Source organism: Apodemus sylvaticus, chromosome 2 (genome assembly GCF_947179515.1).
Source record: "Apodemus sylvaticus chromosome 2, mApoSyl1.1, whole genome shotgun sequence".
Lineage (NCBI taxonomy): Eukaryota > Metazoa > Chordata > Mammalia > Rodentia > Muridae > Apodemus > Apodemus sylvaticus.
Genome location: NC_067473.1, coordinates 117,520,226 through 117,544,636, shown reverse-complemented (window position 1 = coordinate 117,544,636; position 24,411 = coordinate 117,520,226). Strand labels below are relative to the sequence as shown.

The 24,411-nt window shown below is 48.9% G+C and overlaps 1 protein-coding gene across 1 annotated transcript in view; it reads left to right on the top strand.

Annotated features, from left to right (window-relative positions):
- Positions 1-24,411, top strand: part of Antxr1 (ANTXR cell adhesion molecule 1) — a 188,343-nt gene that overhangs the window by 128,032 nt on the left and 35,900 nt on the right. The window contains exons 15-17 of the mRNA XM_052174247.1: positions 8,836-8,931; positions 9,374-9,541; positions 16,323-16,403. Coding sequence (XP_052030207.1) covers positions 8,836-8,931; positions 9,374-9,541; positions 16,323-16,403 — 345 coding nt within the window. The remainder of the gene's footprint in view (positions 1-8,835; positions 8,932-9,373; positions 9,542-16,322; positions 16,404-24,411) is intronic.

The following is a 24,411-nucleotide window of genomic DNA, read 5'->3' as shown; positions in this document are numbered from 1 at the left end:
TTTATCACTACAATAATTTGTGGCTATAAGGCTCTAATTTTTCCTCTGAAACATTTTAGGACTCTCGTCTCGCACAGATGCGCATTACATGTATAGGTTATGGTGAATTTGCCACACTCTGCAGGCAATCACTGCTTCTAGGGCTGTGCCAAGGATCCCATTTTTCTTTAATTTAAAACAGTATTATGTGAACTCTGCCAGGTGGTCATAAATCCACTCTGGAGAGGGATATGCTAATATCCTGGCCTCGCTCTCAAATCCTCTGTCTACAGACAAACTCTTCCACTAAATGGGCCAGGGAGCCACTGTGGTGCAGGGCGGCTCTGCTAAACTAGCCGAGGTGTTAGCAGCTGATTGCTGGATGGGAGTTCCCAGCAAATGGCTTTCATAATTTGGGGCAACTGGGGCCCTTAGAAGTAACACCTGCCAGTGTAGATGGCCTCAATCTGAAAATTTAGTGGGCCCAGCAGGTATGATGATGAGGTTTCCAGTTCTCAACTGGGTCTGTCAAGTCTCTTTGTGTGCACCTCAATAACCACTGCCCAGCTCTGTCCCGGCTCAGCCTCCCTAAACAGAAAGAAAGATGATTAAGTTTAAAATTCTATGAGTTTCTCATGTGCTGAACACTGCGCCAACCCCAAGAGACTTAATCGTGGCAATCAATTAAAACACATCTCGCAGGAATGTTAACTCTCTGCCCAGAAATCAAAGGAGAAAATTACATTGCTGTGCAGAGAAGAGGGAGAAAAGAGCTCTCTCCATGTCTGAGTCTGTCTTTAACCTTCCAAGAGCAGGAACCGAGGCTGGTCCTGTAGTTCTGTCTGAGTATCCCTGTGTCATGTGCAGCTGCCTCTTAGAACCCCAAAGCAGAAAATGTAACTCTATCGCAGCACCCCTCTGTCAGCTCTGGGGTGAAAACGTCCACCACCCTCAGTGTTGCTCAGAGTGGCTCTTTCTGCTGCTTGCACTGCATCAACCTTTAGACGGAAATATGCTGGAGATTTGGGTCCTGAGGTACTGTGGGGTCTGATGTCCTCTACATGTAGCATCTAGCACAGGGTCCACAGACACCAAAGGTACACAGATACAGCTTGGATGTAAGGCTAGAGGCCAAACAAGAGAGAACAGACAAAAGCAAGGGAAAGGAAGAAACTGAGGCTTTCAGCTTCATTTAATATTTGTACGGAGGCCGAACATTGAAAACGGCAAACCTTGTTCCTGAAATGGAATGAAGACTATGGACCCTTGGGATCTGAAGGCTTGTGGGAGGCTTAAGGCAACTTCCTACTGCCATGAAGATTACTTCAGCATGTGTGTTAGCTCCAGGGCTCCTTGGGGCCCTAGTCCCCTCCTAATGTGCTCTGGCAGGAAGAAAAGAAAGAGAGAAATCCCACAGAAAGAAATAACGTAACTTAGAACATATGAAGTATTTTATACAATGCTTTGAAAACCACAGCTGGAATCTGTTCAGCCTTCTCCAATCCAGCCCCGTGTACAGACCCCACAGAGGCCTCGAGCACAGTTCATATCTGCCTAGAGTGCCCTGAAAGTCCTCCTGTCAGTGGAGCCTCCTTTCTCCTTGGTGGTCTCTGGGTATTGCATTAAATCCTCCCTCTTCAACAAAGCTTAAGACCATCAGATACTCAAAGGTTAAGAACTATCTGGTTAATCTTGACATGAACTGCAAGTGATGGTGCATATAACCCCATGATGCTAGTAACCCCAGCACTGGGTAGGCTGAAGCAGGAGAAACTCAAGCTTGCCGTCAGCCTGGGCTACATAGAAAGACCATGACAACATAGTGGTGGGGTGGGGGAGAAGAGCAGCCTGTGAGAGCAACCCCTCTGCCTGCTGCACATACAGACAAGCTATTAACTGGCCTGACCTCCATCAGATCTGTAACCATCACATCCTGAGGGAGGCTGTCCCTGTTAGGGTCACTACTGCTGTGATGAAACACTATGACCAAAAGTAGCTTGTGGAGGAAATTTTCCTCACAGATCCATATAACAAACAGTTATCATCATCATCAAAAAAAAAAAAAAAAAAAAAAAAACAGTGAGGGTGGGAAGCCGCAGGCAGGAGCTGATGCAGAGCGCTGCCTATTGGCTTGCTCAGCCTGCTTTCTGCTGGCATTCCAGGACCAACAGGCCAGAGGTGGCACCGCCCACAGTGGACTGGGCCCTCCCACATCAATCACTAGTTAAGAAAATGCCCACAGGCTTGCCTACAGACCAATCTTATAGAAGCATTTTCTCAATTGAGCCTCCCTCCTCTCGTGTCAAGTTGACATAAAAGTAGCTGGCGTGAGGTGCATCACTGTGTGACTAGCTAAAGCTAGAATGACCGCAGCTTACTGACTCTGCATAGCGCTTCTCCTTCGTGTAGAATCCTCTTTAGTAGGAAACACACAGAATGTGACATGGAATGAGGTATGGCTTTCGGGAATCTTCTGTCACTGGAAGCGAAACTGCTCAGCGAGTACAAAGAAAAGCCGCCTGGGCTCTGGAAGTCTCAGTGGGAGGAAGCTCAGCGTGACACCTGAGAGGGCACCAGGGGCGGGTCTTAGCCCACTGCCACCAGAGTGAGGCTTAGTCTTCACCGTCTTTGTCTCAAAGAGTTGGCAGTTTCTGGAGGGTGTGTTAGCAGTGCTCTCCGTTGAAGGCTCCCTGAGTGAGATCACCTTCACGAATGCTGTGACTGCATGAGTTAGTCAAGGCTCTCAGTTCATGAGAACATGCCTCCCTTAAGATGCACTGTTATTCAACAATGAAGGTCTCAGTGACTCATGTTGAGCTTGATCACATGTACGGCAAGGAGAAGGTTTGACTTCATATCATGATTGAGTGTTTAGAAGGAGGTGGGCGGAGCCAGAGAGAGTTGTGGTGATGAACCCCTAAAAGGCAAGCAGCCCCAGCCAGGCTGCACCTCCGGTCCAGCCTCTTTGTCTCCAGGTCTCTACTCCTCTCTGCTATCTTCTTTCCAGGTTTCCTCATGATCCCATAACTGTAGTCTATGCACCCTTCCTGCTCTGACCCAGCAGATGGCGTGCTCAGGGCCTTCATGTCAGCTTCTGCCTCCAATAACTACAGCCTCAGTCTATTAGTCCCTCTCTCTCAGTTCCCAGCAGGGGAAGGTCCTTAGCACAATTCACTCCAGGTCATCGATCAGAAATCACAGCCAATGGCCTGGATGAACCTGGACCAGAGGTCCCTTCCTACCCCACTGAGCACTGTCTCTCACTAACAGACTATCGTCTTTGAGTGTGGAGACCATACTTTCTCCTCAAGAAGAGGGTCTGATGGCACCACCACAGAGCATCTATGGAACAGTGTGCTTGAATAAGTTATACTCCAGTCTAACAGAGTAAACCTGAGCTAATGCCAGGAATCATGCTATCTTCCTTTCCCACCCTGCCTTTCATACAGGTTCTCAAAGACCCTGCCACATTTGACAGGCAACCCATATCAGGAAAGCCTGTAAGTGAGAGGAAAGGTGGTGTGGGTTAGCTGGCATCTTAGGTACATGCAGATCTACAAACACGCACACACGCTGAGAGTTCTCTCCTGAGATCTGTCCAGGCAGGGCTAAAGGCAGAGACTCGTAGTTTACACATCTTGCCCCATCACCTCACCGGAGCACATGGAGTTTCCCACCTACTCAGTGCTGCCTCGACTGGACCCTAGTTAGCTGTCTGTTTCAGTTGTGGACGAGAGATCAAGCAACCCCTCCTGGAGTCTAGAGCTCTTCAGCCTGTTTCACCGGAAACATCTGGCTTCAATAGGCAAACGCTGCGTCAGGAATAAGCCAGGGAGCTGCCCAAACCAGAGCTTTGACTAATGGAAGATTAAATGTTGCACATTTTAGCATGCGACTAATTAAGACATTGGGCTCTGATTTGAGGACATTGGGAAGGTCAAACAGGACAGAGGTTAACTGCCTGTGAACAGCCACCATCCTTTCTAGACAGGTAAAATTCTGGGCCTAGGGCCTGGAGAGGTGGGGAGGTGGCGAGGAACACTGGTTGCTCTTGCAGAGGACCCAAGTTTGAATCCTAGCACCCATGCTGCGGCATACAACCACCTGTAACTACATTCCAGGGGATCCAACACCCTCCTCTGCCCTCTGTGGGTACATGGTGCACATGCATGCAGACAAACGCTAATACACATAAAGAAATGAGTTAACTAATTAATTAGTTAAGTTTTTTAACAAAAAATCTTTAAAAGAAAAAAACTACAACAACTTTGTGGCCAACAAGATGGCTAAGCAGGTCAAGGCCTTTCAAGCTTGAGAGAAGTGATGCCACAAAATTATTCTCTGTGGCATATATATCAGCTGGCAAGACAGTCCCCCTCCCCTCTCACACACACACACACACACACACACACACACACAGAGTAATGATTTTTTTTTTTACATTTTTTAACTCATTGAACAACTCCAGAATACGCACTCTTGTATGCTGTGATAGGCAGCGTGAGGCCGGCCCTAGTCCAGGGGAAAAGGAAGAGGCTCCAAGTCTATATTGTATCTGAGCCCATTAAAATTTATAAGGTGTGCTAGAGACAATATTTGCTAGGCAGTTAGAGCTCTCCAGACAACTGTAAGGAGAAAATAGCAAAATAATCATTCTATACTGTTTCATTTGGTCATTCAACAGCCTGAGAATAAAGCCACACTGTTGTAACTCAATTTTATAAGTGGAAAAAAAACAATGGGGTATAATAAGGTCTAAGGTAGGTATGATAGTCAAATCTCCATCCCTGTGATGACGAGACTCCTGAGACAGCAGACCTAAACAAGAAGAGAAGATGGGTTCCGGTGGTTACAGGCTGCAGTGTGAATACCACATCACACTGGAAGCCCCTGGCAAAGGGCATGGCCAGGAAGCAGAGTGACAGGGAGGGATCAGGGCCACAATATTCCTTCACAGACACACCCCAAATGACCTAACTTCCTCCCAGTAGGCCTCCCACCCTAAAGATTTGCCTCCATTCAGCCTTGCCTTGAGCTGGAAACCACATCTTTAACTCAGCTTTGGGGGAGCACTTACCACATTCAAATGGTTGGCAATATTTTACCTAGGATTACACAGCTTTTACATGATAGGTCTAAGATTGAACTTGAACCTGAGGGGGAAACCTAGTGTAGTCCTTTCTCTACTGGTCCTGAGTGACCCCCTTGGTCAGCATTGGATCCTCCAATCCCTGGGGATCCCCTGTTCCTAAATGGAGGGACGTCATCCCACCTAGACACAGGAGGCCTCAACAAGGCCCAGGACAGCTTTTCTTAACACTGACATGAAGGTGGCCACTGAGCTCTGCCCCCATGCCAGGCCCCACGTCCATGTGTTCTCCATCGCTCTCTCCAACCCCACATCTGCTGTTCTGTCTTCTTTCACACTTCACTACCACATCTCACCTTGAAGCCGTAGAACCAACTGTCTTATTAGGATGTGTGTGGGGAGACAAGAGGCAGGGAGGACTGAGAATGGAACTGTCTGTAGGCTGGCGGGTCTTATCCAAAGGCAGAGGGGTGGATGCTTGCCAGAGGCATCGATGGCGGGCAAACTCCGCTGAACAGCATATGACTGTCGATGGTAGACAAGTTTCCAGGCTTACCACTATGTGAGAATTGTTAGGAAAACCAAGCCATGAAAAGTGGTACAGCTTACCAGGGGCCTTCTCCCTAGAGACATCATACAAGCCGTGTTCTCTCAAGCATGTGCACCCAAAACAGAAGTTCCGGCACAGACGAGAATTCAGCACTTGACGTTTCAGTACCTTGTCATAAAAGAACTCCTGAGAAAATAAATACACTGCTGATCACTGAGGAAGGCCGGAGGGCCACGTGTTGACCTTCATTACTGTGTGGAGACAGAGGAGACCATGCTGTGGCATGCTAAATGTAACTAGGAAAAAGGGGAAATTTAAGCCTTTAGTGGTTGTATTTACAAACAGAAGTCTTGCCAAACTGCTCAGGCCTACCTATGAATTTACAGATGAGAGAGACCCAAAGGCCACAAGAAACATTGTGGTGGGGTCTACTTACTCAGCCCTCCAGCCTAGGTACTTCCGCTGCCATAGTCTTCCTTCATGACATCAGACCCACAAAGCTTACTCCTCTGTAAATATGCATAGCTGCCTTCTCTCTGTCTGCCTCCAACACGGTGGGCATGGGGGCTCCACCACAGTGGCTGGAGGGGTGAAGCCAAGGACACTCAAGTGGCTCTTGTTTGGGGTCACACAGGACTTATCATCTGGGTTCAAGATGTTTGGGGTTCTATAATACTTGAAGTTAGTTGGGAAGCATGGCTGGACTCTGCTTCCAGCATGTTCTCCCCCTGGCCTTCCCAGTGAGCTAGGGAATGAAGTTCCCCTCAGTCCAGTCTGTTCATCTGGTTCTTCCTGTGTGTGGCTATCAGAAAAGCAAGAATAGCACAAAGCTTCGAGGGTCAGCTGACATCCAGACCAGGGGCACCCTTCACCCTGAACCGGGAGATTCTCCCAGTGCACTGCCTATGTGCTGGAGTTTGGGAGGCCCCGGATCTGAACCCTCATTCCTTCTACCCACAGTTTTGCTTAATAACTAATTAAGTATTTATTGAGTCAATAGAGATGAGAAAGGAGGCTAAATTCTCTGGGGAACTGGGGTTCCACATAGAGTAGGGAACTTACAAAACGTCTGGAAAAATGGATAGCAGTCACGGGAGGTGGGGGTTCTCCGGGCACTCGGACCCCCCTGCACCTTGCAGCATGGGACTGTGGTACCAGAGCTGGCAACGCTGGGAGCACAAGGACAGCACGGGAGCTCAGGCTCCCTGGGAAAGCTCAGCTTGGTCTTTGTGAAGACAAACACACGTCACAATGGGCCTCTGCCATCTGGGGGATGTGCTTCCATGGTGTTGCACAAATGTCAGTCCAGTGACGTCTGGGCCACCACAACCTTTGCTATTTAAACCTTTGGGACTTCCCCTGGTGGGAAACCAGACTCCAGCCCCAGCTGAGCACCTTTTTACACTGCTGATGTCTCTCGGTGCTTCTGGGTCATTTTATCCTCTATATTTGCTGGATGCCATCTGTGCCTCGCCATCGCCATCCCCATCCCCACGTTCCCCTCCACCTCCCCCACAAGGCTTTCCTCTTGAGGGTTTGACATAAGTAGGAGACCAGAGGGCAGCACTGTGTGGCCAGGGATATCGCTGGCGCTCCCACCCAGCCAGCCATCCCGTCCTCCTTGCCATCCCCTGTGGGTTCCCTCAGATTGTGGTGGCTCAGCCCACTCTTTTCTTCCTGTTCCCTGCTGATTTCCCACAAGGAAATCCTGCTACTTGGTACTGTGAAACAGTTTAGCTCAGCTAATCCTTACCTCCAGGAACTGTGAAGGTCACCAAAGTTTCTTTACCAAAAACGGAAAAAAAAAAAATCCATGCTAGAGGTTCCCCCTCCTGGATACATCTCAGAAGGTGACTGGGGACAGGGTGGGGAGATACCTTCCAGGGCCTCTTTTCTTTACTAGATGTAGAACTGCATTCTCTGAGACTGTTGGCTGTCAGAGAGCATGCGCTGAACCCTGTGAATTTACTCCGCCAACTTTTGGCCAAGTGAAGAAAACACATCAAAGGTTCAGGGCTCTCCCTGGGATTGTGCAACTCTACAGGCTGTGGTGCATAAACAGAGTCCTGCTCACTGCTCCCTACGGGGGAAATGCTGACTCTCCCTTTGCTCAGACCTTGGGCTTAGTGTTGACTTTGTGGCTGGTGTTTGAGTTTGGAAGGGAAGCTCAGGTCAGGGACTAATGGGAGGCTTGGTGGAGCCGAGCATATGTCTGAGCACTTCCTGTTGTAAATCTAGACTGGGGGCAAGGGCAGTACCTGCCTCTGGATGGCCTGCCTTCCTTTCCCAGGGCCCCACGCACATGAGAGAGGAGAAGTAGAGAGAGGGGTGCCCAGAGTGTGGCAGGGGGCCAAGGAAGGGATAGAGACTAGAATTCTGTGTTTTATGCATAAGCATCCAGAGTGTTTCCAGATTTGGAGAAAGAGGGGGAAGATGTGAATTAGGTTCACGTGCTAAGGGGTGAGTCACCCACCGGATGGGGCATCACCAAATCAGAATGTCACCTCCACTGCTCTGAATCTGACAGCCACAAAACAGCTGGAGTAGTAGCGTTCAAAGTTTGTACTCCTGTAGTCACCAACTGAAGACACTCATAAAACTCCTCCTAATGCTGACCTTCTATATCACAATACCCAAGGCTGAGGGATTCATAAAGAAAACAAAACTAATTTCTTGCACTTCTGGAGATGACATTCTGGGAAGCCCAAGGGCCTGGGGTCAGCATCAAATGGGGCCTTCTCATGCATCATCCAGGGCAGAAGCAGAAGGATGAGAAAGTTTAGCAAAGGAGAACAACCAGCCCCAGATCCCCTGCCTCTGCCCACTTAGGACAGAGCCAGTCTTCAATAATGCACTTTGTGAGGACCCAGCCTGTAGACCCAAACCCAGTCATTAAGCACCATCTCATAACATGGTTACATTAGGGATTGCACGCTTAAGGTCCCAAGTTCAGTGGCACATTGCCTGCCTGCACAGCACCCTGCTGTGCAGGACAGGACCTGCTCCCCAGGGCTGTCCACAGACTGTTTAATACCCACTTCATGAATCAGGACAACATACTCAGGCTGTGTGAGCTCCACAGTCAATGAGCATAGGGACTTAACTGTGTGGTCTGAAACTGTGATTTGACTGTACCAGCTTGCTCCTGTCCACCTCACCAGAATGGACACGCACAACCTTGCAAGCTTTGTCTTTATATGTCACAATCTCTCGGCAGGAAGAAGATGATGATGGTTTGCCAAAGAAGAAATGGCCCACAGTAGATGCCTCTTACTATGGTGGTCGCGGTGTTGGAGGCATTAAAAGAATGGAGGTAAGAGGTCTGCTATCACACAACTCTGTATGCCAGTTACCTGGGGATAGGAACCCAGAGCAAATGCTGGCGGTCCCCGCTTGCGGTTAGAGGGGGCGTGGCTTATGAGACACAAAGATGGGGAGACAGAAGGGTACAGGTATTTAACCCCATGCCTGCATCTTGCCCATCACCAGTCGGATGAGGCCATCTGCCAAACCCCAGGAAAAAACCCCACTTCTGTACCCCACCTAGCCAGTTCTCCCTCTCATTCTCCCAGCCCATGGCTCCCCACCTCTATCACCTCTTCTGCTCCATGCTTTCCCTTTTTCCACACACCCTATCTCTCTGGCTCACGATCCTGAAGAATCAGAGGACCCAGTGGGCCTCAGACCCTGTCTGTCCTCAAGGGGCAAACCGCACAGTCCTGTAACCTTGTTCTGTGGAATTTCACTTACATTAGGTTCGCTGGGGAGAAAAGGGCTCCACAGAAGAAGGGGCGAAGTTAGAAAAGGCGAAGAACGCCAGAGTGAAGATGCCAGAGCAGGAGTATGAGTTCCCGGAGCCTCGGAACCTCAACAACAACATGCGCAGGCCTTCTTCCCCTCGGAAGTGGTACTCACCCATCAAGGTGTGTCTCTACCCGGAGTCCTTGCATTCCCTCTTCCCAGCCGTGAGCCAGGCTTCTTTCTTCTCCACCATCTCTCTTCCCCTGATCTCCTCTGGCTTCTTGGGAAATTAAGGCCATGGAGGTGATTAATGCTCCTAAGGGTCTCTTATCATCATGGTGCACATGGCCTTGAGTTCGTGTGATGGGTCACACTCTCCTCTATGCAGTGTTCCTATGCACCTGCACTGTGACAGCCATCAGAACCCTGAAAACCCATTGCAGAAGACTCTGGACATAACCCCTCCCAGCTCCTGCAGAGGTTTGCAGCCAAAGGTCCCAACTGGACCCACTCCTGAGCCTCTAGTAAAAGAGTGAGAACTGCTTAGTTCCCTTTCCTGCCCACACACATTCCTACAGCCTTGCCCCTCTTCCGGGAGCTACATGGCAATTTTTATCCTTCTCTGAATATTTCTTAGCTTTAGAACAGCACTTATAAAAATCAAACTAAATGCCAGGACTGGGAAGATGGTTGAGTCTGTAATGTGATTGCTGCATAAGCAAAGATCCCTAGAGCCCACCGGAACCCACTGGAGCCTACCAGAGCTCACGGAGCTCACGGGACCACCGGGGCTCACCAGAGCTCACCAGAGCTCACGGGGACTCACGGGGACTCACGGGGCTCACTAAAGGCCACCGGGACTCACCAGAGCTCACCAGAGCCCACTGGAGCCCACCAGAGCTCACTGGACAGAGTCTAGCCAAATCGGTGTGCTCTGGGTTCAGAGAGAGACTGCGTCTCGAAAAAGTAAAGCAGAGAGTGACAATGGCCGACACCCCCCTGGCCTGCACACACACGTGCACACACTTGTAGGTGGAAATAAACTGGTTGGTAGCTGCTGTTTCTCAGCTGAATGAGCTCAGCCTCACGGGAACTTCAGTGCAGTTTCCATTTAGGTTTTGCTGTGTTTAAAGCCATGAGATTCTTTTTTTAGAATAAGCTTCCCTGGGGCAAAGGATTGCACTCTGCGCTGTGGACGAAGCACAGCTGGTGGGGGAACCGGTTGATGAGGCTAATTCTTCTCCAGTGAGGAACGTGCCGTAGCGTGCAGACATGTGCAGACAGGATGGAGCCGACAGGATCCTCGGAGATGAGAGGACTGGGGATTTTCCTGTCCTGCCGTTTTCAGGAATCCACTTTGTGACTAACACCGCATCCTTGGTCTTAGTTGAATTTTTCTTTTCTGGAATCTTCAAGCTTGGAAGGTCATGTTGTTCCTTTCTTAACTGGTAGCTTCAGACTAGATTTTGCTAGATGAATCAGGATATGAACAAATACATTTAGAAACCTAAAAATGTTACCAGCACCTTCCTGGAATCCATATCTGCTCTGTGAGTCTCAACAAGTCCCTACTATGCCAAGCGCAGATACTAAATGGTAGGGCTTCCTGGCCCTACATAAACCAGGGAATGGTGGGGAGAGAACGTCAGAATGAAGATCCCAGGCCTGGAGACTCAGGCTCACACAAGACCTCCAAGAGGCCCTCAAGTCTTGTCCATTTCCTCTGCTCAAAGCCCTGCTTCACCTGCCATGCCTTCAGAGTCCACACCCAAGCGTTCCATCCGAGACTCTTCCGCTGTCCCAAGGACTTCCGGCTGCTGCGCTCCCCGTACCCCATCCCCTTAAAGAAAAAGTCTCACCAAGTTACATGGGGTGTCCTGGAATTCATGATCCTTCTGCCTTGACCTCCCACAGTACGAGGATTATAGGCATTTGCCATCATACTGAGATCCTGGCTCCCAAGTTTCCTTAGTCATTGTAATAAACCACATCTTTTCTCTGTGTAGTCCCCAAACCAGCAGCATCAGCCTCACCCAGGAACATGTTAGAAACGTATACTGAGAGGTCCCACCCAAGACTGGCTGTATCAGAACCTCCGATGTAGGGCCCAGCTTCTGAGTTTTAAGAAACCCGGGAGATCACAGACAGCATTGCCGGAGCTGGGGCTGGATCCCAGAGGATAGGAACTGGTCGCCTGGGTTGTTGGAGCAAAGAGCTTGGCTGGGGCGTATCAGGAACCTCGGCAAGAAAACCCAGGTTACAGCTCATATTGGCCCTGATGTGAAATTTTTACCACACGGCGCATTGATGATAAGTGAGTTGGAATTGAAGTCCTGGGGTCACCTCACAGGACAGATGGAGGAAGCCAGTGAGACTGGTGTCTCTCACCTGGTCACGACTCTGGTTGAGGTCATAAGCAAGCTTGCAGGGTCCTCTTACCTGGTGGAACAGCTAATGCCAGCACTCACGCATGCTCACTAGGTAGGTCGGAGATGGGCGGGTCGCGGTTAAGATCATCTCAGCTTTATGAGCCTTCTCACTGGATTTCACCCCTTGCGGGCACCAATTATCCTTTAAACTAATAACACAGAGCCTGGCACAGAGCAGGGTCTCCACCAGCTCCCACTGAAGAACTGAGGCATGAGGCATGGTCAAAAAACCACTTCCAAGCCCCAAACCTGTTAGACCACACATTGGCATGCTCTGTCCAGGAAGAGGCCATTTGATGACACGGTTCATGAAGGGAGGCAGAAGTGCAGAAAGGACGTGAGGAATCCTGAGGAAGAACAGATGTTCCACCAGCGGTCCAACCCTCACATGTTTAAAACCCACATTTCATGCTGAGCCTTTTCTAGTTAAGATGCCTGCGGGCGTTAAAGGGACCTCATAAAATACTAAGTCCCACCCGGCACCCTCTCTTGGTGTTTGTCACAGTTCTGCACCAACGCAGGAGACACACTGCAAATGGTAAGGCGAACAGAAAGTGAGCTAGGCTCAGAGGCCCCTCAGACACCACCAGGGAATAGCAGTACGAGGAGCTGTGGTAAGGGGCAGAGATCGGCGTTCCTCATCTGCTTCACCGCCTGTTTCCTCATGGCCCAGGGACAAAAGACGACTCACATTTGGTTTATTTTTTTAATGTTATAAGATATATTTTGGTCATAATTCTTTCTCTTTCCCCTCTTCAACTTCATATTCTCTCTCAGTCTCTGTCTCTCTCTCTCTGTTTCTGTCTCTGTCCCTCTCTCTCTTCCCTCTCTCTCTCAATAAGAACAAACAATAAGACAAAAAATTACAAAACAAAACAAAACACACCATAAATCATGTGGTGTTTTGCACTGGCCAACCACTCCTGGACCTTGGGCCTGCCTGGGAGTGTGACTGACAGACCCGTGGGTTCTCCATTGGAGATGTTTTCTGGTTCTCCCTCTCCCAGCATGTATCAGTTACAGACAGCCCCTTGGTTAGGGACAGGACTTTGTGCCCTCGTCCCCTTCTCCATGATGGGATGTTCTCTGCGTTGACATTGTGCAGGTTCTGGTGTGTGCTGTCACCAGTGCTGTGAGTTCACGGGTATCAGCCCTGTTGTGTCTGGCACACATACGAGCGTGCTCGCAGCGACTGTGGCTTTGACATTCTTAACTGGTTATATAAGTTCTTACACGCCCTCCTCAGTGTTGCCTCTTACCAAGACCTCCAGTCTTTGTTTTTTGGCCCCTTCTAGAAGGCGTATGTAGACCTAAGTCCCACACACCACCCTCTCGGTGTTTGTCACAGTTCTGCACTAACTTGAGGGGGGGGGGAGACACTGAAGATGGTAGGGTTAACAAATGGTGAGCTAGGCTCAGAGGCCCCTCGATGAGGCCACCCCATTAGGAGTAAAGTCACCACAGGGAACCAGATAAGTCAGAAGGGATGAATGCCCCCATTCACCCTCACCTCACTCTGATGTCCTTCTTGTTCTCCCCGACTCACCTCCTCACCCCCTACCCCGGCCCCCCCACCCCGAGATCTGAGGGAAGCTAGCTTGTGCTGCAGACAGTCGGTGTGGACAGGAGGCTCCTAGAAATGACCAGTCCATTCTGTGTCTGCCTTCCCTTCCCACTGTGAACGGGGAGAACCCCACACCTAGCATGAAACATTCAGCAGATCCTGGCGAGCTCTCCAGCAACTGTGGCTGGAATCATCTACATGGTGCAGTGGGTACCCGCCATCTTCCTCCTTTCCAGAGAGCTGAGAAGCAGATGGGCATGCTTGATAAGCAGCCCAGCAGGAGCTGAGGGGAAAGGCTTACAGTGGGCTCCTCCTCTTGTCCCCGCATCGCATCGAACCCCATGCTGTCTTAGGACACTGACCACACCGACCACACTCCCCCATCCTCTCCAGGCTCATGATGGGGGAATCCCCCCTGGCATTTAGCTTTGTTTTCCTTTGCTTGGTTTTTGCTTCCCCGATTTACAGAACCCCGTGCTTCTCATTCAACAGAACCGGTCATTGCAGACACGTTAAGTCATGCCCAAATACATGGCCACCAGCTAGATTAAAACTAGGACTGACTGCAGACCTCAGAGAAACTACCCATCCCTGTTTCCAGTAGCTTCTCCACGTCAGGGTCTGAGAGAAAAATGGCAGCTAAAGAGCCAAGCCAGGACCTGCCTGGACAGACAGACTGGCTGCACCCTGCAAATGGCAGACTGTGAGTGACGACAGGGTTGTGGATTAAGCTACCATGTATTCCACAGCCCAGAAATCCAGAACAGAGCTATAAATAAAGCTATCTTCAAGTTTCCGTCTCAGAGCTGAATCCACCAGCTAAGACAGATAGCCCCAAAATGAGAGAAGAGACGCAGCAGAGCTCAAGGGTGCTTTGTGTGGGGATCCGATAGCCCTCACCATTACACAGGCAAAGCCGAGTAAACGCCACCTCTCTCCGCACATAAAGTTATGGCCTGAGGCAGAGAGAGCTATGGTGTGGGAGCCTGGCGCTGGTAAATCCCCCATTTTATAGTCAAGCTGTGTCAACTTCATATGGAAGAAGCTATTTTTAAATGCCAGCTAACACACCCTGGCTGGGACTCTGGGGTTTGTGGTGGAATCTTCGTCATAGCTTCACAGAAGCAGCTGGCATTTTGCCTGGGGAATGAAGGAAGACCAGAGTCTAAAGTACATGTTGTATACAGGCTGTGCCTGATGGACACCCTAATGTGACAGGGACAGTGCTTCTACACACACACATATACACACACACACACACCAGGCCTTAGAGAAAGCATCTTCATGAACAAACAGACAGACAGCACAGCTTTAAGTGACAGGTTTCTGCTGTGTTCAGAAAGTCTGGGCTCTGAGAACATCTGTCAGGAACTTGGCTGACCATAAAGGGGTTTGTTTTTGTTTTTCATTGAATTTTTAAAATCTATTATTGAGGGTGAGGGCAAACACAATAGGGACAGGGAGAGGGCACACGCTACAGCTTTCATGTGGAAGTCAGGACAACTCTGTGGAGTCGGTCGGTCCTCTCCTTCCACCTGCACCTGGGGTCTCGGGATCACACTCAAGTCACCAGCTTGCAGGGCAAGCACCCCGGCCAGCTGAGGCACCTCACTGGCCCTAGAGCAAACTTTCGTCCTTAGCCAGTTGTGACTGCTTCCTTCAGCTCCTGCCTTGGAAACCGCCTGGTACAGAAGGCAGTTCTCCACATTGCTTGTGCCGCAAAGGGAGGGTTCACCTGGAGGTGAATCTGGAACTGTCACCTGGAGGGACAGTCAGAGTTCAGAATGCTGAGAGAAAATGGAGTAAGATGGTCTCACCTTGTCCAGAAAAGCTAGAGACAGCAGCTCACCTGGGTGAAGCGCTTCACACAGGTCAGGCTGGGTTCCAAAAACAACACTGAAAAGTAGCACTTCCCAACACACACACACACACACACACACCATTTACAAACAGAAAATCAGGCACCAAGAGGTTAGAGGATTTGCTTGAGCACACACGACTGGTAAGACGACCTGAGTGGACGTTCCCTGGGTCAACGGAGCTCTCTATTTAGGTCCTCTGTGGTCACCTGCTCCACTAAGGAGCCTCATTCACTTTCTCCTGGGTCCGCACGTGCAAGCAGCGCTTTGCTATGTGTGCAGCTGAGCTAATTAGTTCCTTTCTTCAATAGCCGAATTTTCTTCTTTAAGCCTCAAGTCGTTGTTCCTCATTTGTTGAGGGGTTGAGTGTCTACAAATAACGCAATATGGGTGGGCTGATTTACAAGCCAAATATTAAGAGCCCCTCCCTCCTAGAAATAAAGAGAAGGCATTTACCCGCATAAAAAGCTGTAAGGGCTTGTCCCCTAAGAACCCTCAAGGAAACAGTTAGCTGACACTTAGCATTGCCTCATGCTGAATACAATGCCCGCTCTGTCCACCAGCACCACTAAACCCATTTCTGGATGTTTCCAAAGACTTTTGTAAGTTCTTTGTAATAGGAGATGAGAAACTCGGCACTTGGCAAGATCATATTTTACCCACCAGAGCTTAGGCGACATCTGGCCAGTGTTCAAGAGCTTGGTTTTTCAGGTGTGTGTTTGGCCCACCAGGGAGTGACTGTGGAAGCCCCAGGTTCCCTGGCATTGGTCAGTGCTGTTGCCATAGTGTCTGTATTGAGGCTGAGCTCTGCAGACGCCGCCCGCCTTCGCATCACCGTCCTCCGGGACACCACACACTCACGTTGTGGGATATACTCAACTCCCCTGGACAAAGCACACTTCACACAGAGGCATGTTCTCTGCTCTAAGACTGTACCCCTTGCATTAGAGAGTGGACAGTCCCTAACCCACGTTCACCAATCCACCGGATCTGTGCTTCTAACATGATGGGAGAGACCTGGGAGAAAGATGGGAGAAAGTTCTTTATACCTACAGTGCCTGTCTACCAGGCTGGTTTTATATGTAATCTTCTGGCTTTTCTTTTATTTCAGGGAAAACTCGATGCCTTGTGGGTTCTGCTGAGAAAGGGATATGATCGAGTGTCTGTGATGAGGCCACAACCAGGAGATACGGTAGGATGCACCAATGGTCACATACTCACACACGCGCGCGCGCACACACACACACACACACACACACACACTTCTTTCTCATTCCTTCTGTTTTAGTAGTACCTGAATAAGTCCTATACAACTTCAGCTGTTATTTCCTGTGGTGGAAAATCAGATAGTAATTTTTAAAATCCTGATTGTAGTCAGACCTTGTGTTTCGATTTTCTTTTCTGAAAAGGACTTTGGCAGAAATATACTGGTGTTAACTGCTTAGAACTTGAGATTTTTTTGTCTCGGGTGATGTGAGGGGCACATTCAGCTAGGCTCTGCTGCAGGCAGCCTCCAGAGGGAGGTCTCTGGCCCTGGTCCACAAAGACCACTGGAGGGACACAGAGCCAGCACCACAGGAGAGGCATGGAGGCAGCAGAGAGTTCTAGCCACCTGCCCACAGGCACTGGCCAACTGGCCAGGACTCCAAGGGGGTGTGAGGCTCTATCAAGCTGGCGCTGGCTTTGCAGGGGTTACACAGGGGGTACCACCTAGAAGCCAGCAAGCCAGTGTCTTCACTTTGTAAATGGGGACAAGGGAAGGTAACATCTTCTTAGGACAGGAGGTTTCTCACCCACAGATGAGAAAGCCAGGCTCAGAACAAAATTCTCCCTCAGCTTCCAGCAACCTGCACCTCCCTCAGAAACCTGATCCATTTACCAAAACACAAAATATAGGTTTCTCATTTAGGAGAGTCCAGCAGACTTAAGCTTGAAGTCATTTCCTTCCTGACTAGAAAAACTTGAGGCAAACCCCCTGTCCTCTGTGTTTTACCTTTGTAGATTTGATCATGGTAACCTGTGTCTTGGTACAGCTGGCGAGTAATAGAAATACCTTGTCTTAGTTGTTCTTCCTGTTGATGTGATAAAATCCCAAGAAAAGCCACGTAGTGTGTTGAGGCTGGAGTGGTGGCTCAGCAGTCACAGTCCTGGTTCTTGCAGGGAACTTTCATGGCTGTTCACAGCACCTGTAACACTGATGCCTTCTTCCGCATTCATGGGCACCAGGCACACAAGTCACGCAAGCATACACACCCACACCCACACACACACACACACATACACGCACACACACATACACACAGAACACCCACACATAATGACATGGTTGTGAGCCACCATGTGGTTGCTAGGAATTGAACTCAGGACCTCTGGAAGAGCAGCCGGTGCCAGCAAAGATGAATGCTAGTGCCCAGCTCACCGGAGCCTTTGTGTCCAGGGAACTGTGCTGCCCACCTTCATTGTGTGTCTTCACAGTGCCTGAGGCTAAGAAACCCCCACAGGTGTGAAACTCCTCACAGGTGTGACTGAGACCAAGCACCTCCCTCCCAGGTGGCCTAGGGGAGATAGGACAGAAAGGTCCTCAGTAGGCATGGCCGGCTGCCTCCCCTGCTTTGTTTTGCATAACCTCAAGACATTCACTACGGACCCGCAGTGATGACTGTACAAGATTTATGGGGTTGACCACTTTTTCCATCAACTCAAAGTCACTCCGACCAGCCATGTGCCTGTGAACAAGAGTCACAGATTCTGAATTTTCCTCTAGAGCAAAACAAAAACAAAAGTCATCTAATTACAGGCTCAGCCACACTCTGAGCTGCTTCAGAGTATAGAACTCTCTGAAAGTCTTCCCAACCCTCCCACCTCCAGGCTTCTGTCTGGCCCTCCTCCAGTGGACACACCTTGAAAAACAGACAAGACAGACAGATGGATACTTCCCTGCCTGACGCCCTCTTTCAGCCCTGGAAGACTCATAGTCCATGGTTCCTTGAATCCTACCAGGGAAACCCTAGGTCAGCGTAAAAGAAAAACATCTATATAGGAAACCAGTGACCCAAATGACCCCAACTTTAATAAATTTTTAAGGACAAATGGTTAAAGGAAATAAGAGTGTTTAGCCTTAGAAAAAAGACCTTAAGGCTTGTGAGAGCTTTTCAGTGTCCATTTCTCAGCCTTTGTGCTGTTCCCCCATTTAATAAACCTGTTTCAAGTCGCCTCACCATATTCAAGGAGCGCACTTTCCATACCATTAAGGCCCTGGCCTATGATTACCTTAAAGAAGGCTGTGCCGTCTTTCACCGGGTATTTTTCCTCTGGGGATACTTATTGCCAGATGATTATTATATTATATTATATTATATTATATTATATTATATTATATTATATTATATTATATTAATTATAATATGTATTATAAAACTGGGATATAATATTCCTTTGGCTGAGTCCCTCTCTCTACCAGATCAGTTGTATAAAGAATACTGAGGCTGTCATAAGCATTTCTGTGTCACAGACCTAAAAGTTTACATGAATTTGCCTTCCTCTCATCAAATCAGCAAACCCCTGGGACTCAGGAAAGTCCACTACTTGTTATGAGCTCATGGTGGGACAATTTTGTGATGTTACTTTTCTCTATCTTCAATTATTTGTGTGTGTTTTGATACACTTTTAAGATCTTTTTTTATTTTTAATTATGTATATTTGTAGGGAGATATCTATCTGTAGATGGGTCGGGGTGCCCATAGAGTGGTATCAGATCTCCTGGAGATGGAGTTCCACAAAGTTGTGAACTGCCTGGCACAGATGCCGGGAACTGAACCCAGGTCCTCTGCAAACACAAGTATTCTTAACCACTGAGCCATCTCTCTGGCGCTATTAATACATTTTTCTATTGGATGTTCTAAGGTTGGCTTTTCCAAAGATGCTTTCTGAAGTAAGGTTAACTAGGGTTACCTTACAGGAACAAAGCAAGGCACCTGAGCAGGCCAGGGTCCAGCAGACTGGGGCCTTCCTGTGGCAGATCAGCGGTTCTCAAACTTGGGCTTCACAGTCACTTTGCAAGTCTAACAGGTTGCTGGGCCGCACTTCAAAGATTCTAGCTCAGTCACTGTGGGCTGGACAAGGTCAGCATTTCCAAGGTGATTTCATATGACACTAATGATACAGGACTGGGGTCCACACTTAGAGCCAGAGAGATAACCATGCTCAATGCCCCAGAGGACCCCCCCCCCAGAAAAGCCCCTGAGAGGTTGATTTTTACAATGTTTCTATTGACACCTGACTCCTTGCCTCCTGTGTTTCCCTGTGACCTACTGACCCAGCAGCAGAACATCTTATCTAGCTTAATAAGAAATAATGATAATCCATGGGCCACTGTCTCCCAAGTTGGAGATGGACCTGTGCCCAGATAGCTCATTTCAAACATATTGTTAGGTAGGAAAGGTTGGTTAACAGTCTCTGGCTTTGGTCCCATCGCAGTGTTTCTGTTGAATTGCCCTGGCTGAGGTCTGGGCTCCCAGAGAGGTTCTAACAGGCAGCCGGAGCTGAAACCGACCAAGTGCACTGGTTCCACACCAGTATCATCTATTTTCTTTCTGGAATAATTCCGAAACTCTAAGAGCATCCTAGGTAACCAGGAAGTAGAAAAGTCACAATGTCCTTCGATCTCAATGCCCCTTTCCTCCCAGGAAGGAATGGAGAGTCTAGATTCTGGCTGCTGATGTTGTGGTTGTTTGGGTACGGAGAATAACCCCCCACCTTATGTCTTGATGGATAGAAGTCTGTGCATCTTTCCATAGCCTAAGCCCTCCCCATCTGTCTACCTCAGCATGGACTCCAGTTCCTCTCATGTTCCTGGATGACCCATGCTGCTAGACCTTTGTTTTGTTTTTAGCTCCTTGGTTGCTCTCAGATCTGGCATGGGGGGAGGGGCTTCTGCATTCCCTCACTCTCTGCACACAACAGACTCTGAGCTTGTTTTGAAGACTTGGGAATTCCTTGCAATCAGAAGAGATCCCGGGAAACGCACACACGTAAATTCATAAACAATGTCTGCCACTCATCTGAAAACCAGATCTGGAGGTTGAGCAATCTGAACTGTGGCCCCAGGGCAGGCTTCTGCACAGCTGTTTGCAACAAGGACCAAGCCTGGTCACGTGGGCACTGTGTGTTGCCACAGAGAATAGAATGGGCTGAGCAGGTTGTTCCCCAGGAGAGAGTCCTCAGCCTGCTCCCTCCAAAGCCAATGAGCTGACTGTAGCTTCTCATGGCACGTACAGACACGGGGTGCTTGCCTGCGCCTGCCTCTTGTCCCGTGCCTCTTTTTACTATCATTTCTTTCACTTCCGGTTTCTAATGCTTTCCAGGGCTCCCTTCTCTCAGTCAGATGTCTTCTGCACTCCCTCTCAGGACCTATTTCTGGGATGGGCACTGGCAATGCCCAGCAGAGCAGCACTTCCTTCTGGCATCTGAAGTTTGGTGTGTGGTCACTGCTCTAATTAAAAATGGCTACAGGAGGGGCTGGAGAGATGGCTCAGCGGTTAAGAGCACTGACTGCTTTTCCAAAGGTCCTGAGTTCAAATGCCAGCAACCATATGGTGGCTCCCAACCATCTGTAATGAGATCTGATGCCCTCTTCTGGAGTGTCTGAAGACAGCTACAGTGTACTTACATATAATAAATAAGTGAATAAATCTTTTAAAAAAAAATGGCTACAGGAGCAGAAAGCCACTCCTGGTCATATGGGGCACCTGTGACATCCATTCACAGGGCAGAAGCTACAGCTCAGGACAGGGGCTCACCTCTCTGCAGGCGCAGCTGGAAAGAAGAGGATCTGAAGAATGAGTTTAGGGCTTCCAGATTTGATCATCTCCTGGGCTGGGAGAGAAGGCACGAGCCTTCCCTCTCTCAGCAGTGAAGCCCCTTCTATGAGTTGAGCCCCAGGTATTGATGAGTATTCTGGGATAAGCACTGAGTAGGGAATGGGGACAAACAGGCAGGTCCCCAAGTCTGGTAATAAGGCAGATAGATAGATAGATAGATAGATAGATAGATAGATAGACAGACAGACAGATAGACAGATAGGCAGCAGACTCTGGGATGTGGCTGAAACTCCCATCAAAGCATTTTATCTCCTGTGGAGTCCGAAGTGGCTACATAAAGTGACATCTGAGCTCAGAGAGACGTGAGAGAGATACAGAGGCAAAGAGCTGCAAGTAAGACTTCCCAGAGATGTTGGATGGAGTGGACAATAGTGAGACATGTGAGGTAGTGGTCTCAGGACCCCACCCAGGGACCGTGGCAATTCCCTGGTGACGTAAGTTACATTCATATTATATACAGTAACAACTGATTCTGAATACAGGAGACACTGACAGTTACTGGTTTGGTACCCACCTATCCGGAAAACAGGACCAGTAGCCAGGCTCCAGGTATTGGTCCAAGCAGCAGAGCCGACTCTGCCGCCAGTTACAGGAAGAAGAGCATGGGGGTGGGGCAGCAGAGGTAGGAGCTAGAGTCAGGTGTGAAAGGCATTTATCCCAGGAACTTAAGTTCAAGGTTGTGGAGGGAGTGACGTGCATGCCTCCTCTCCTCTGTCCTATCCATGTGGGAAACCAGGCTGATATGAGGAGAAACAGGTTAAGCCTGGAACCCCCAGGGTCAGTCACATCCTTTAAGTGGGGTGGAGAAAGGAGACAGATTGAGAAAACTAAGAAGGAGAGAGAGCCAGAGGAGAGGTGGTGGCATATAATTCCTATCTATCTATCCATCCATCCATCCATCTATCTATCTATCTATCTATCTATCTATCTATCTATCTATCTATCTATCATCTATATCTCTGAAATAATCAATTTTAAAACTTTTTCTGTGGAATTATTTTTCTACTTTCAAAGCACTTATAATGAAAAGAATCATGTTATCTGACTGTAGTTAGAGCACACCTCTAATCCCAGCATTTGGAAGGCAGAGGCAGGAGGATCTCTGTGAATTTGAGGCCAACCTGGTCTACAGAGTGCATTCCAGAACAGCCAGAGCTGTGTAGTGAGATTCTGTTTTAAAAAAACAACAAAAGCAAAAATAATCTTGTCTATGTGGAGGTCGCGCTTTGCTTGCACAATTGGCAACATTGTACATTGCCTGTGACTAAACAGACACATCTTGAGACTTGGTGTCTGACACACACTAGGCTAAGGTACTAACAGATCTGAAACAAAAATCCAATTTGTTGGCGAGTAGCTCTTGCCTCTTATAAACTTTGGTGAAAAATGGGTCATTTAAGAAAAAGGAAAAAATGCAAATTATGGGAACTGTTCCTAGAGGGCATGATTTACTTTGGCTTGGGATGCCCTCTGGAAGCTAAATTCTCAGGAGTATTGCTTGGGTTCTCACCCTTGGAAATCTTTCCTTCTGTCTCACGGGAGGGGGAGACAGAAGTACTTGGAATTCTTGGCTTACTTTCCTGAGTTTTTAGAAAGAACAAGATCAAAACATTCTCTCCCCACAGAAAAAAACAGACTACACACAAAAACCTGCAAAGTTGACTTTTCTTTGGAAAGTTCAAGCCCAGAGTTGACTGTAATGTAGTCCATCTTGGGATTCTCAGTGCCGGCTTCCTTCCACAGTAGTGTCTCTGAGGGTGAAGGCTACTGCGTGGGAGGGCTCCCGCCACCTCCCTTTCACCTTTTCTAATCCTCTTATTAAAACTCCCCTTTCCCGTGCACATGCAGGTATATCAATGCTCACACTCTCCTCTTCCCCTTCCTCCCTCCCCTCCCCCTCTTCCTCCTTCTTCTCCTCTTTATCCTCATCCTCATCCTCATCCTCCTCTTCATCCTCCTCCTCCCCCTCCTCTCCCTCCTCCCCCTTCTCTCCTTCTTGCCAGTCCTCCCCCCCAACAGCTCCTCTCACAACCTCAAGCTCCACACTGCCTCATCACCCCAGCAGCTGCTGCAACAGCAGAAGGTCAACTTCTAGCTTCAGGTTGCAAACAGCAAACAGGGAGAAGCAAATAACAGAGGGGAGTTAGGGAAATTGAGTCAGAAAACTCCCTTCAAATCCTCTGATCTCTATTAGTTGATGTTTGGTTTGGTTTGGTTTGGTTTGGTTTGGTTTGGTTTGGTTTGGTTTGGTTTGGTTTTCCTTCCAATCCAAATTGTGCTTGAGGGTCAAAATTTCACCCAAGGGCATAGTAAATCTGAAAGTTTGATACTTTGTCCAGACATGCTTGTATCTAGCAACTTAGTTCCCATGGACTTATCCTTCAGCAGATGTCACTGTCCTGTCTAGAACCATGCTGTCCTCTGTGATGGGTCCCTGCAAGAATCACTTGCAGGATGCTCTGCTCTGGCTTTGAAGGTGTTGGGTTGGATCATAGAAGGCAAAACCTCACTTGAGAGTTGGATTTCCAGAACTCTCTGTGAAGCAAGCCAGGCTGCTATGGACTGTTTGCACAGCCCATCTTTTCTTATGTCTCCATGACCACCTCCCTCAACCTGACCCTCAGGAAGGACTGGCTGTCAAACCTTATATCTGAGAGCCTTCATTTTGAAGTAAGGAAGTAGAGAGCTAGAAGGGGGTGGGAGACACCCAGCCACCCAGCATCACAGAATCCCCATCCCCCTCACTCTGTCCTCTTACATATAAGAAAGATGGGGCTCAGTTAAGGACCCTGCAATCACAGAGAGGGCTTTGGTAAAACTGGCACAAATAGACCCCAGTGGACCTGTACTGCCTCGTCCTTCTGGAATCTTCCCCTTAGACTGGGGGAGGGGAAGGAAGGGCTTAGAGGTCAGTGTTCATATGCTAAGAAGGAAAAAATCCTGACCAGTTTTGGAAGACAGAGGGAAGTTCTTCCAGTCCTCCTTCCCTCTGGTACCCTCTCATTTTTATACCCAGCCTAACGTGCCTGTCTTGCCGGTGCCCCAGACTTGGACCTGTTCTCATTTGCTATGCTCCCAGGCTACCCACAGTCCTTTCCTCTCCCTGATTCCCACCCCTTCCAGGCCCTCTTTTATTGTCAGCACTGTCTACAAAAGAGCAAATCTATTCATTCAGCAAACAACTCTTGGGCCCCTCCTCTCTGGCAGGCACCAGGCCAAGCAGCTGGGACAGCTGGAGCTGGGAGAGCCCCTGCCTTGTGCAGAGTACAGAAGAATAGTTGGGAAAGTTCACAGAATCACAGTTCCAAGTGGTCAATAGTG